This window comes from Octopus sinensis, linkage group LG7 (assembly GCF_006345805.1).
Source record: "Octopus sinensis linkage group LG7, ASM634580v1, whole genome shotgun sequence".
NCBI classification, from domain to species: Eukaryota; Metazoa; Mollusca; class Cephalopoda; order Octopoda; family Octopodidae; genus Octopus; species Octopus sinensis.
This window is the reverse complement of record NC_043003.1, coordinates 6,962,565-6,977,053: the sequence shown is the minus strand read 5'-3', so window position 1 is coordinate 6,977,053 and position 14,489 is coordinate 6,962,565. Positions and strand designations below refer to the sequence as shown.

General features: G+C 40.6%; 1 protein-coding gene across 2 annotated transcripts; it reads right to left on the bottom strand.

Moving 5' to 3' along the window:
- Positions 1-2,714: 2,714 nt before the first annotated feature.
- LOC115214380 (zinc finger protein OZF-like) lies at positions 2,715-10,666 on the bottom strand. 2 transcript variants are annotated; one of them, XM_036504476.1, is made up of 4 exons: positions 10,379-10,666; positions 6,536-6,655; positions 5,975-6,169; positions 2,715-4,984 (listed from the first exon to the last, which is right to left on the bottom strand). In XM_036504476.1, exon 4 carries the CDS (start codon positions 4,527-4,529, stop codon positions 3,084-3,086), a length of 1,446 nt encoding a protein of 481 aa, XP_036360369.1. In that variant the 5' UTR covers positions 4,530-4,984; positions 5,975-6,169; positions 6,536-6,655; positions 10,379-10,666; the 3' UTR covers positions 2,715-3,083. The 2 variants fall into 2 exon arrangements, with proteins under 2 accessions (XP_036360369.1, XP_029639436.1); XM_029783576.2 differs by lacking the exons at positions 5,975-6,169; positions 6,536-6,655.
- Positions 10,667-14,489: the final 3,823 nt, after the last annotated feature.

The following is a 14,489-nucleotide window of genomic DNA, read 5'->3' as shown; positions in this document are numbered from 1 at the left end:
AAGTGGTTGGCGTTAGGAAGGGCATTCAGCTGTAGAAACTCTGCCAGATCAAGATTGGAGCCTGGTGCAGCCGTCTGGTTTGCCAGCCCTCAGTCAAAATCGTCCAACTCATACTAGCATGGAAGGCAGACGTTAAACGCTGACGCCGAGCATGGCCATTTCCTTGAAAGAATCAGCAATTTGCCTGCTTTCCTTTGGTCTTTGCTAAATTAACCGCAAGGACCTTTAATTCTAGGCTTTGCTTCCACTTCTGCAATTTCTTCTATATTTCTACTACAAGTTCAGCTAGCACTGAGGAGCTCCCACAGGCAACAGGTCTTAAATTCCTCTGTTAAGGGTTAGAGGACTATGATAAGAGGGGACTGAGAACTGATCCCTAGTGAACTTTTACCTGCATACAATATTCATTGATGCAATAATGGAAGACCGAAACTTCTGGAGATATGCTGTGACTGCGAAGACCCGACAAATAATGCAGGCTGTCTCCTGCACCAGCTTCACATAGAAGCCCCAGCCCTTCCAAAGTGCCTTGGATCGCAGGACGGCCTGTTGTACTTACCTTGGATCGTAGGGCGACCTGCTATGCTTGAGGAGACCTGTTGAGTAAAGTACATCAACATCAAAAGATCAAATGGAAACTGTGGTTGTGATACCTGTGCCGGTGGCACGTAAAATGCACCATCCGTACATGGCCGATGCACCATCCATACGTGGCTTCCGTGCCAGTGGTACTTAAAAAGCACCATCCGTACATGGTCGATACCAGCACCACCTTGACTGGCTTCCATGCCAGTTAAAAAGCACCAACCAATTGTGGCCATTGCCAGCCTCCCCTGGCACATAAAAAGCACCCACTACACTCATGGAGTGGTTGGCGTTAGGAAGGACATCCAGCTGTAGAAACACTGCCAGATCAGATTGGGCCTGGTGCAGCCTCCTGGCTTCCCAGACGCCAGTCGAACCGTCCAACCCATGCTAGCATGGAAAACGGACGTTAAACGATGATGATGATGATACTCATTTCACCTTACAGATAGTATCCATGTATTTGACTTGGGGAGTTCTCATCAGCTGTTCACCTGTCCCTAGCTTTTGCAATGACACCAGTTGAGAGGGAAAGAGACCTTGTCCCCATCAACAAATGCTTCTCCTGTAGTTGTCTTACTAGGAAGATGGTACCTGTAGTCCTTCTCCGTGGCACAAAATGAAACTGCTTCTCATCTAGGTTAACTCACTTTCTAATTAGTTGAACTATGATCCTTTCTGTAACTTTCATGACCTGGCCCAGCAATTTGATACTTCTATAATTACTTGTCTAGAGCAGGGATCACCAGACTACGGCTTGCAAGGTCAGGTCATCCAGTCTGCCATCACACAGTATTTTTCTCTTTTGGTGGCATATTAAAAGCACCAACCGATCGTGGCCGTTGCCAGCCTCGCCTGGCACCTGTGCTGGTGGCACGTAAAAATTTCTACAGCCGGATGCTCTTCCTAACGCCAACAACTCCGAGAGTGTAGTGGGTGCTTTTACGTGCCACTGGCACGGGGCCAGTCGGGTGATACTGGCAACGACCTTGCTCGATTCTTTTACACATGCCACCAGGGCCAGATAGCGGCTCTGGCAACGTGGCCTTAGGCTATTGTAGAAGGTAGATACCTAGCTAAGTTGCCATGCAGTGGGATCAACCCCCAGGATTATGTCATTGTGAAATGAAGTTCTTAACCATACTATAATATACCTAGGATAAGCCCAAGATTTACCATAAGTTGAGTGCATGTTTTCGGTTCCTTACCCTGACTATTAAATTCTAGCTTCCTTCATTCTTGTATGAAACCCCAAGACTGTCATGCTCTCTTTTTCTCACTAACTAGCATTTTGATTTCAGCAATGTTGACCATCAGGCTTTAAGACTGTAGACAATGCTTCCAGCTTTGGAATTCAGCTTCACAGATTTTTCCAGGAGAATTAGATCATTTGCCGCCCTGAGCCAGTGCCGCCTTGACTGGCTTCTGTGCCAGTGGCACGTAAAAAGCACCAACCGATCGTGGCCACTGCCAGCCTCCCCTGGCACCTGTGCCGGTGGCACGTAAAAGCACCCACTACACTCACGGAGTGGTTGGGGTTAGGAAGGGCATCTAGCTGTAGAAACACTGCCAGATCAGACTGGAGCCTGGTGCAGCCTCCTGGCTTCCCAGATCCCAGTCGAACCATCCAACCCGTGCTAGCACGGAAAACGGACATTAAACGATGATGATGATGATGAAATACTCAATGTCAATTAATGCAGAATTCAAGAACTATAAGATTAGAAGGGAGCTGAGAAGAGAACTCTGATGATGAATACTTGCCTTTACACTAAACTTCCCACAGAACACGCTGAGAAGCCTACTTTTGCTGATAGCACCTTCCTACATAGCTTGATAAACTCTACAAGTCAATTTTTCTTAGTGTCATCTGCACCAAATATACTTAGTACCTCAAACTTCAGTCAAAGACCTATATCAGAAAAATAGAACAGCATGTTCTTTACTAAGGAATATTCTTGTAACCGTCTCATTGAAAATACAGCATCTGTGCCCTCACAACCTGGCACAAACTCAAACTGCATTTTGAAGCTTTTTTTTTTAGATGTTTTCCAAGCTGGTACGAGTATTTAAAAAATTAAGTTTTATTTTTGTATTTTAACTTAATTTTATTATCATTTTCAATACATTTACGTAAGATAGTTATACTTTCTGTCATCATTGACAGCACAAATACATTAATCATAAATAGAAAATACTCAAAATAGTTGTAGTGGAAGTTTTGTAGTGTTTCCATCCATTTCACAAGTTTTCTTCTGAATTTAATTTGATGTGTCTTTCACAAGAATCCCATTGTAACTTAATCCTGTCACAACATGATTTCTCTCTCTCATAATTTCATTGTCACTTGAATATCTGTTATGGTGAAGTGAGCCACAAGAATCTTTCATTGGATTTTTTTTTTTTAAATAGAATTTCACCATTCTATGAATTACTTTCCAGGTGTATCTGTCTCTGATGAGAAATATATTGGAAGACAGTTTTCTCTCAAAACAATGCTACGACTTGTCTCCAGAATGTGTCTGTACATGATTAGAAAACTGGCCTTTCCAGGTGAAATCTTTACCACAAACGTCACAATGGTAAGGCTTTTCTCCCGTGTGAACGCGTTTGTGAGCAGTCAAAGAACTAACACGAGGGAATTTCTTACCACAGATATCACAGTCATATGGTTTCTCACCTGTGTGAATAATATTGTGATTGGATAAGTGACTGCTGCGAGAGAATGTTTTACCACAGGTCTCGCAACGATACGGACACTCCCCTTTGTGAATACGTTTGTGACTTGCCAAGTTCCCACTCAGAGAGAACGATTTATCACAAATATCACAGTGGTATGGTTTTTCTCCAGTGTGAACACGTTTGTGACAAGATAATTGATTCATACAAGTAAATGTTTTACCACAAATATCACAATGGTACGGTTTCTCTCCAGTATGAAGACGCTTATGACAAGATAGTTGGCTTCTACATGCAAATGTCTTACTACAAATATCGCAATTATACGGTTTCTCTCCAGTATGAATTCGCTCATGACGAGATAACTGACTCTTGCATGTAAATGTTTTATCACAGATATCGCAGTGGTAGGGTTTCTCTCCCGTATGGATACGTATATGACAAGACAGGGAACTGTTGGCAGTGAATTTCTTTCCACAAATTTCACAATGAAAAGGCTTTGAGCCTGTGTGAATTAGTTTATGTTGAATGACATGGCTTTTTTGTGCAAATGTCCTTCCACAAATATCACACTGGAATGGCTTATCTCCAGTGTGAACACGTTGATGTCGAGATAACTCACCTTTCAGTGAAAATGTTTTACCACAAATATCACATGGATATGGTTTTTCTCCTGTATGAATCCAGATGTGAGTCGATAGTTGGACTTTAAAAGTGAAGCCTTTCCCACAGATATCGCACTGGAATAATTTCTCTCTGGTGTGGATGAGTTTGTGTTTAGATAAATAACTAAAATGGGAGAAGTTTTTATCACAAATATCGCACTTATATGGTTGCTCCCCGGTATGAGTTCTTCTGTGTGAAACCAATTGGCTGCTGCAAGACAAGATTTTCCCACAGATATCACAATGGTAAGGGGTTTCACCTGAATGGATCCGTTTGTGAAGAGTCAAACTGTTAATTCGGGAGAAAAATTTACCACAGATATCACAGTGGTAGGGTTTCTCCCCCGTGTGGATACGTTTGTGGAAATGCAGGGAACTACTCGAAGACAACTTTTTACCACAAATTTCGCAGGGAAAGAGTTTAGAGGTTGTGTGATTTAATTTATGTTGAGTCAAATAACTATTTCTTGTGAAGGATTTCCCACAAACGTCACAGGGATGGGATTTCTTAGCTGCACCTACCTTTGTCTCTTTAGGGGAATCATCAACCTTTTCTATTGTTTCATCATCAACTTCATCCTCAAACTGATTTTCTTCCATAATTCCTTTCCGTTGTTCAAATAATACAAAAAAATGTCGGAAATACTTGGAGTTTTTTGATGACAAAACTTTTCAATAAAAGTCCTCAATATTGAAACTATTCTTTAAACTAAACTCTTTTTTTTTTAAAGTCTGCAGAACTCTCAATCTAAAGACACTTTCTTTAGATGGAATTTTTCTCTAGAGTTAAATAAGAATTCATGAAGGAGTTCAAATTCTCTAGATATATTCAGATCCATAAAAGACATAAGTCAGTCAAAGCCTCGTGCTACATGTTTCAAGAGAAACTGTTACAGAAAATTACAGAGAAGCCAAATATCTTGACAATGGCAAATTCTTGCAGGTGTCAACTGAAATACTTTTGATAATGAAGATTGTTTAGCAGAGTCCCATGTCTTACTTCAAGTTGTTGCTGTGTTCTTGGCAAGAAATTTCAATCTTAAAGGTAGCTGAGTCTGAAATAAAAACGAAAAAAATGTATAAGAGATGAAAGACAGTTAAAAGGTGAGACAAAGATTCATCATCATCATCATCATTGTTTAACGTCTGCTTTCCATGCTAGCATGGGTTGGACGAATGACTGAGGGCTGGCGAACCAGATGGCTGCACCAGGCTTCAATCTTGATCTGGCAGAGTTTCTACAGCTGGATGCCCTTCCTAACGCCAACCACTCTGACAGTGTAGTGGGTACTTTTACATGCCACCAGCACGAGGGCCAGTCAGGCAGCACTGGCAACGACCTCGCTTGAATCTTTTACACATGCCACCAGCGCAGGTGCCAGTAATGCGACACTGGTAACGATCACGCTCAAATGGTGTCTTTTATGTGCCACTGGCACGGAGGCCAGATAGCCGCTCTGGCAATGATCATGCTTGGATGGTGCTCTTAATACCCTACTAGCACGGGGCTCGAGTGCGAGTAATGCGACGCTGGTAGCGATCACGCTCGACTGGTGCCTTTTAAGTGCCACTGGCACGGAAGCCGGTTAGCTGCTAAAATTTGAAAAGAGACTTTGAAACAGCAAGACAGAGAGAAAATATGCAGAGAAAAGAACTCTACACAGGTACCAGCATGTATTAGTAATGTTTGATGGAAAGTAGAGATGTTTAGAGAGACAAAAACAAGAAATGGTTTATCATATTTGGTAAAATACTTCAGTCTGGACATGTTGCACTTTGTCTCTCATAAAGTCTATTTCTGTAGATTCAGATGGTGGTCATGGGTGGAAGCAAACATGGTTACTTTGGTCAGAATGTGACACTTGTTCTTCTGCAAGTGGAACATCTATTTTATACAGAATGGTTGTTCTGTTTGCAGAGGATATATACATTTGGGAGGAGATGTTGAAGTGATGAGAAGAAAGGGAATATATGTGTGAAGAGAGTAAGCTGTAGAGCTGCCATGAGTACAGTTGGTGGTGTGTAGCTGTAGTGTTTATAGTTACAAGACCAGTGTATAACTTGAGTTTGTACAGCTGGTGCCCACTCTTCAATGGCTGCTACAAAGGTAATTCTTCTGTCCATTTCTTTGTCAGTTGACAAATATCTAATCCTCACACTTGGTTGACTGAATTCCATAACAATAAATATATCTGACACAAATTGACAATTTAAGGGTCATTAAAGGCAGTCAATTAACCCTTTAGCATTTAAACCGGCCCAAATATTCTACTTGTTCTATGTTCAAACTGGCCGGATCTGGCTTTGCACACTTATCCTACAATGTCATTCTAAGAATAAGCAATCACATCCTCAAAATTTCAATGCTCTGATGTCTTTGCATGATTAATTCAAAACAATTTGATTAAGTTAAGTTAATTTTTTGGCTCAAAAAGCAAAAAGCAAGGCCATGTAGGGGGTATGGAGTTATGTACAGGGTGGTGTTCATGCAAAGAGTTCAGGCCATTTCTGGTCAAGAGAGGCTTTGAACTGAGCGGTCGTTGGCATCTTCACCATTACATAAGCATTACATTTGACAGAATAATCTGAATACTAAAGGGTTAAACTGTCCCTGGTATTTTGTTGCTATTTACTTTGTCTTCAGCATAACAATATCGAGGTAGCGTCAAGGTAATTTTGACCTGTTAGAAATACAGCCAAATCTTCTTCAAATCACACTGCATCATCTTAAAAAATAAAAGGTACATTATGCAACCTCAAAAAAGACAGAATGGTAACTGCTCGAATGCCTATGATCAAAGATCAGCCTAATCACCATTAACCAAAGACTAAACAACTTTTATGAAAATGGTGACATTTTTATACTTCATATTTCACTTTCAATCTTTGGAAATGTCCTCCCTCCCCAAACTTCTACCAAAATAGAAGAATGTCCTACTTTCACACCTCTTTCCCTTGAAAATAGATTGAATAATTAAAAAAGTAATTTTCCTAATTTTGTCGGAAGAGCATCATTTATGAGATTTTTTTCTTTTTGTAGGGCTTCTAAGATTAAAATAATAATAATAATATTAACAATGAAGTTATTGTATACGGTGCTCAGGTGCACCACAACTTGTCAGAAAGTGCACATAAAGCATATGCAGTAATGTACAAATGTCTGGAAAGCGAACAGTGTATGAGTCAGATACATGCTTGTGTGTGTATGGAGGGGAGAAAATCAGGTGTAGTGTTGGCGAATCTCAGGAAGCATGGAAGTTTTGAAGGACAACTAACAACTGATGCCAGCAGTTTGTTCCATGCTTCAGCAACTCTTAGCATGAAAAAATGTTTCTGAAAGTCATGGGAGCTGTGCTGTTTTCTTACTTTATAAACATGACCACGGGTGTTAGACAGGTGGAGTTTGTAAAGGTGCTCAGAGTTATTGTTTGTAAGATGGTTAATAATTTTATGGGTGTCTGCCAAGTCAGCTGCCAGACGTCGGAGTTTCAATGTGTCCATGCCCAGGGAAGTTAGGCGTTCAGAATATGGCAAATGCCTGATGGAGGGTATTCTCCATTAAGAGAAAAGGAGGAAAATCTTTATATTCCAGATACTTGGTTTAAATGCTTTCAATAGAATGGACTCAACTATAAATACCCAAAGGTCAGGTGGGATTGAATCTTGGTGACGAACATTGCAGAATGAACTTCTTAACCAAGACAGCCTTGCAAACAAGTACAACTGATCTGATATAGTTTCCATCAAATATAATACTTCATTCACTGTTCAAATTTAATAGATGTGGTCAATAGGGAAACCACAACAACGATGCCCTGCTAGAAATAGCTGCTAAACTGCCTTCAAATTTTACCCTATAGTCTTAAAAAGGAAGGGCACATTAAATAATAGTTACAGTTACATTTATGTCTGAATCAGAGAAGGGGTGGTCACTGTTGAATATCATTTGATCGTAGATCTTCTGAAGCATGACTGACTTGGGAATAAACAGGTAAGAACACCTCAAATATTGCAGTCGTAGATACCTATTTCTTTACTACCCACAAGGGGCTAAAGGCAGAGGGGACAAACGGATTAAGTTGATTATATCGATCCCAGTGCGTAACTGGTACTTAATTTATCGACACCGAAAGTTGACCTCGGCGGAATTTGAACTCAGAATGTAACGGCAGACGAAATACCTACTTCTTTACACAAGGGGCTAAACACAGAGGGGACAATCAAGGACAGACAAACGGATGAAGTCGATTATATCGACCCCAGTGCGTAACAGGTACTTAATTTATAGACCCCGAAAGGATGAAAGGCAAAGTCGACCTCGGCGGAATTTGAACTCAGAACATAGTGGCAGACGAAATACCTATTTCTTTACTACCCACAAGGGGCCAAACACAGAGGGGACGAACAAGGACAGACACGGATTAAGTCGATTACATCGACCCCAGTGCGTAACTGGTACTTAATTTATCGACACCGAAAGTTGACCTCGGCGGAATTTGAACTCAGAACGTAACGGCAAACGAAATACCTATTTCTTTACTACCCAAAAGGGGCTAAACACAGAGTGGACAAACAAGGACAGACAAAGGGATTAAGTCAATTATATTGACCCCAGTGCGTAACTGGTACTTAATTTATCGACACCGAAAGTTGACCTCGGCGGAATTTGAACTCAGAACGTAACGGCAGACGAAATACCTACTTCTTTACTACCCACAAGGGGCTAAACACAGAGGGGACAATCAAGGACAGACAAACGGATGAAGTCGATTATATCGACCCCAGTGCGTAACTGGTACTTAATTTATAGACCCCGAAAGGATGAAAGGCAAAGTCGACCTCGGCGGAATTTGAACTCAGAACGTAGTGGCAGACGAAATACCTATTTCTTTACTACCCACAAGGGGCTAAACACAGAGGGGACAATCAAGGACAGACAAAGGGATTAAGTCGATTATATCGACCCCAGTGCGTAACTGGTACCTAATTTATCGACCACGAAAGGATGAAAGGCAAAGTCGACCTCGGCGGAATTTGAACTCAGAACGTAACGGTAGACGAAATACCGCTAAGCATTTTGCTCGGCGTGCTAACGTTTCTGCCAGCTCGCCGCCTTAGCTATACCACGTCTGTAAAGATGAGATTGGACTGTTACATATGGAACACCTTTCAGTAAAATCTTCCTGGAAGAAAACCAAAAAGGTTAAGTTTATTTTCAATTTTAAAACTCCACAAGCACCATAGTCTCGTTCTTACTTTCTGACGACAATAAATTGATATTGTTTAGATCCAGAGTAACCCATATTATACAAACCACTGGTTAAAAATATTCCAGCGGTGACAATTCAGTCTTTTATATCTATGACTACCTTGTCCTTTTTTTAAAAGGCTATGTGTTGAGACTTAGCTGTTGTTTCTAGCAGGTCGAGCAATTGCGTATACGCTCGCTAGCTGGTAGTAGTAGTAATAGTAGTATTAGTTGTTTCGTCCCAGGTCATTTCTGCTTAAGCAAACCTAAAATTAAAAGCATTCCAGCCGTGACTATTCCTACTCTATCTGCCTATGTTTACATTGTCTAATGTGTCCTTTGTTAAAAGCAACAGCACACGATTTAAAGGACAGTAGTTGTCATTTCTAGCAAACCAGAGTGACCACACAAAAGCTTTTTCCTTCGTTGGTGTTATAATAGTATTCGTAGTAGTCAATTACCCAGTAGATATCGAAATTCCTGTAAATTCCAGGCCAAAATCAGACCTTCATAAGAAGTCAGTTTATAGAATATGGGATACAAACCGACTTTTCGACGTTTTTCCACGCCCCTCCCTGTCGAAAACTTTCAAGTAATGCCACAGTGCTACAAATATATTATTTTGGTACATTAATTAATATTAAAAGCGTACCATAATCTTAGTAATTCTTAGTGTTTATATTTTTGCTTAGCTCTATCTTTTAGAAGAATGGGGAAAAATGTAGGAATTTATGCAAACAATAAATTACCGATGTATGGGCAAAAATTAACATCATTTCAAAATTCCTTGTAGTCTTAGAGGTGTTGTTTAATTCCAACGCAACTTTTAGACGATTAAAGGCGTTCCAGCCATGACTATCTTCATTTTTGTGTCTAGGACCAAATTTTTTTCTATATTTTTAAAAGACAGTAGCGAGATTTTTTTTTTTAAAGAAAATCTGACTGTTATTTCTAGCAGGCCGAGTTACTGTTTAACAGAGCAATTCCTTGTTTGGGTAGCAATTAGACGCACATAAGAATAAGACATTTGCATCGTGTTAGTTCGGATAAACTTGTTTGTTTGTTCGAAACACAACCAAAATGTTTTAAATTGGTAAAAAATATTCCTTTTCCTCTTCCACTCGTTTCTGTCTTTTGTTGGTCCTGACAAAGAAACAGATTTCATGCTTATTAAATATCACAATAGATAAGTAATACTTACGTAACGAAGTGGAATATGGGGAAATATCTTTAACTAGTCAACCCTGAAGCAAAAGAAGACAATTTCGAAGAGAGAAAATAAACAGTAATTTGTAAATAATTCGATCTGAGATCTGATTGTAAAATTGTGGGAAAAGCGAGGAGTGGGAAGGTTGTCAGGGGACTTAACTCTGTCACTTTTACGGGACAATGGATTCGCGCAATTAGCAATTAGTCTGACCAGCTCGACTCTTTCAAGCATTGAACATCTAGAGGCAGATTAACCAATGTGACTTCTCTGCTAGTTTATGATACGAGTGACATTTGGTTGCTATAAAAGTTTCTGGTAGTTTAAGCGAATATAAGAGAAAATTCGTTCTTCCCATTTGAAACCTGTTGGTGAAGTGTCAAAAAGCATATACGGAAAAATAGTTTCCAGTCATACGACTAAAACAGTAATTAAAAATGTTACATAGTTTTGAATTAGTAAAATTCTCAGTACACATATCACTCCCTTCCGCTACACATTGCCAAGAAGCAGGTTCTGGTGACAGTCAAGTTCATAACCCCTGATAAAATCCTTAGCAAGCCGGGCGAAATGCTTAGCGACATTTCGTCCGTCTTTACGTTCTGAGTTCAAATTTCACTGGGATTGATTTTGTTTCATCCTTTCGTGGTCGATAAAATAAGTACAAATTGAGCACTAGGGTCGATGTTATCGACTTCACTCCCCGCCGAAATTGTTGATCTTGTGCTTTAAATTTGAAAGCAATATAGGTTTCTAGTGATTTTATTTTACTTGCCCTGATAAAATCTGTTACAAAGACATGTGTCATTTGATAAAGCATCTCCTACATTGCTGTTTCCGAACAAAAAGCTCGCAGACGTACTAGTTTCTCCAGTGCTTACTATATCTTATACGACTGTGTATCCAGATGTGACCGGATGGGTAGGTTGAGTTCATTAGTCTTAGTTGGCAACAAACCTAAGAGGAAACTCCAACTTGAGTATAAGGAGCTTGTAGGCCTTGTCAGGTGATCTAATTTGGAGAAGGAAAATCCTACGTGTCACATATGTGCCGAGGACCTTGATGTCACTGCCCTAGCTTGTAAAGCCATGTTGAACTATGGGTACAAAGGATCGGGCCACTTTCGATCATACTGCACTTCACTAAAAATATATTACGCTGGTCAACACCATCAAACTCTGCAGTGATGGGAACGAGACAAAAGCAGCAGGTGAAAAGATGACACTTGAAGCCACAGTCCTGGTACTGCTTCTAGGCGATACGAATGTATAGGTGTCTGATATCAACAGCTGGCGACATTACCTGGCAAAACCCTGAACAAAGATTCTAAAGATTCTGCTTGCACTACATGAAGAGGATCCTGAAAAAGGAAGCTCCCGTTGTCTCGCCCAGCCATGAGGTATCCTCAAATGTGGTCAAGCAAAACAAAGAAAACGTTCACTCTTGCTTCACAAAGCGTGCAGAACCTAAAGTTGACATTGTCGAATATGAGAACCATGTCCAATACAACAAACTGGAATGAGCCAAGAACAAGGCTCTGCTTACGAAGGAAAAGGGTAGGGTTATTCTTCCTTAATAGGCGTCATTAGCATGACCCTCATCCTTACGTATCTCCGGCAGTCAAGGATATGTTCAGGGCTAAGGTAATTATCATACTTAAAAAAAAAAATGAGCTAAGAGATATTTCTTTATTAACCGATAAAGGTTTTACATAGAGGGGACATTACAAGGACAGACAGGGGACATTCAGGGTACAAACTCGCTTCTTACATACAGTGTGAAAAACCGGATGGATTTACATATATTGTGAATGAGGGTTATAAATATAAATGTGAATCGGATGAGTTTTGGGTCCGAGTTAGTGAGTTAACCCGCCGGTTGGTTATCCCTTTTGGTAATATTTCTCCTTCCTTTTATGCTCCGACCGACCGTGCAAGCACAGCCTCTTGCATTCACATCTTTCTTACGAATGTCGTCCATCTTTTTCCAAACGCTCTTTGCGCCAGGCTCCTCCTCTCCAGACGGATCTTGCTGGACAGATGGGCAGCGAAGTAATTCACCAGCCCACGTTCGGAGATGAATTGACCTGTCGCAATTCCTTTCGCTCGCGTCTTCCATACCACATCTTTCAGTATGGTTACTACGCAGAGAAAAGCTACCTTCTTTTCTTTGGCGAAAGAGGAAGGTGGTACAATCTTTATCATGGACTCGGACGAGAGTCGTACTCTTTCCGCACCCGACAACAACTGTTCGGCAAAGGCCATCAACTGCCTCAACTCAAATGAGCTAAGAGAATAAAGTTAATGACATGCCAGCTTAAGAATGTTTGAGTCTTTAGATTATCTCCCCTCCTCAATTGGCGCTAGTCTTAAATTGCTATTTAGTCATTATCTAGAGACGGAGATAATTTGGATAAATCAAGAGTCTATGTTGTATTTGACGTACCTGTATTTGTATGTGTGTGTGTGTGTGTAGTTTACGATTCCGTTAAGGTGAGATCAACAAAAAAGTACTCCATCCAGTGAGAAATAAATATCACTTAATGTTGATTTTTTATTACCCACAAGGGGCCAGCAAAGAGGGGACAATACAATCTGATTTTGGGGTCAGATGAGCGAATGATTATACAAAAAGATGATATTTAAAATTTTACTAAAAATAAGAAAATATAATAAAATAGAATGATAAGACAGACCGGAAGACATTACGGATGGAGTGGGAGGGGGTTAATTCGGACCCCACGAGCCCCGTCTCACCACTGATACCTGAGTTACATCCTGTGTCGCATCCATGAGGTTCCATCCACACGCAACATCCGTACTACATTCTTCCATCGATCTTCAAACATTTTCACAGTCAGGCATTTTCTCTCTAGCCCTATTTTCCTCTTAAGGTGAAAGGTGAAGTAATTCACTAATTCAAGGCCAGAGATGAAATTGCAATATCACTTAATGTGCACAGTATAATGATACGAGCTATTTATAATCTCTGGCTTGGAAGACACGTGCCGAGGCAGGTTTCTATAACACGCCTTGTCTCTCCAAGTCTGAGAACTCGAAGATTGCTTGGAGACACAAGGCCTATTATAAAAACTTGCTTGGATACGCATCCTCACTGCAAGAAACAGTAGCTCATATCTTTATACAGTGTACATCAAAAGAGACAGAGATAGGCGTGGGAGGGGAGCCTGTCTCCCAACCACATAGTTAAGTCCCATTGCGTGACATCCCTAGCAAAAGTCTTCTACAACAGGCTTGGGCTGACCAAAGCCGTGTAAGTGGATTTCGTAGACGGAAACTGAAAGCTTGTCGTGTGTATGTGTGTATGCAAAGGGTGCTGTAAAGTTCCTGGTTTGGAGTAAAACAAAATATTGGTGATACATATTCCCCTCCTAGATTCACACACTTATTGCGGTGGTCCTTCCGTTTTTCTAAGCCCCTGTTAAAGAACTCGGAAAGTTGGGCCTCTAGCCAGGCTTCTCGCTTAAGGCAAGAACTTTCAGAACCGTTTTGTGTATGTGTATATATATACTCTTTTTACTTGTTTCAGTTATGTGACTGCGGCCATGCTGGAGCACCGCCTTTAGTCGAGCAAATCGACCCCAAGACTTATTCTTTGTAAGCCCAGTACTTATTCTATCGGTCTCTTTTTTGCCGAACCGCTAGGTTACGGGGACGTAAACACACCACATCGGTTGTCAAGCGATGTTGGGGGGACAAACACAGACACACAATCGTACACACACACACACACACATATAAATATATATATATATATATATATTATATATATATATATATATATATATATATATATATATATATATATATACATACGACGGGCTTCTTTCAGTTTCCGTCTACCAAATCCACTCACAAGGCTTTGGTCGGCCCGAGTCTATAGTAGAAGACACTTGCCTAAGGTGCCACGCAGTGGGACTGAAGCTACTTACCACTCAGCCACTCCTGCACCTTACACACACACACACACACACACACATTCTTTCTTTTCTTTTATTTCTTTCAGTCATTTGACTGCGGCCTTGCCGGAGCACCGCCTTTAGTTGAGCAAATCGACCCCAGGGTTTATTCTTTGTAAGCCTAGT

What these genes read in the sequence shown, in the direction of transcription:
- LOC115214380 (XM_036504476.1), bottom strand. Translation starts at nt 4,529, where the DNA reads ATGGAAGAAAATCAGTTTGAGGATGAAGTTGATGATGAAACAATAGAA.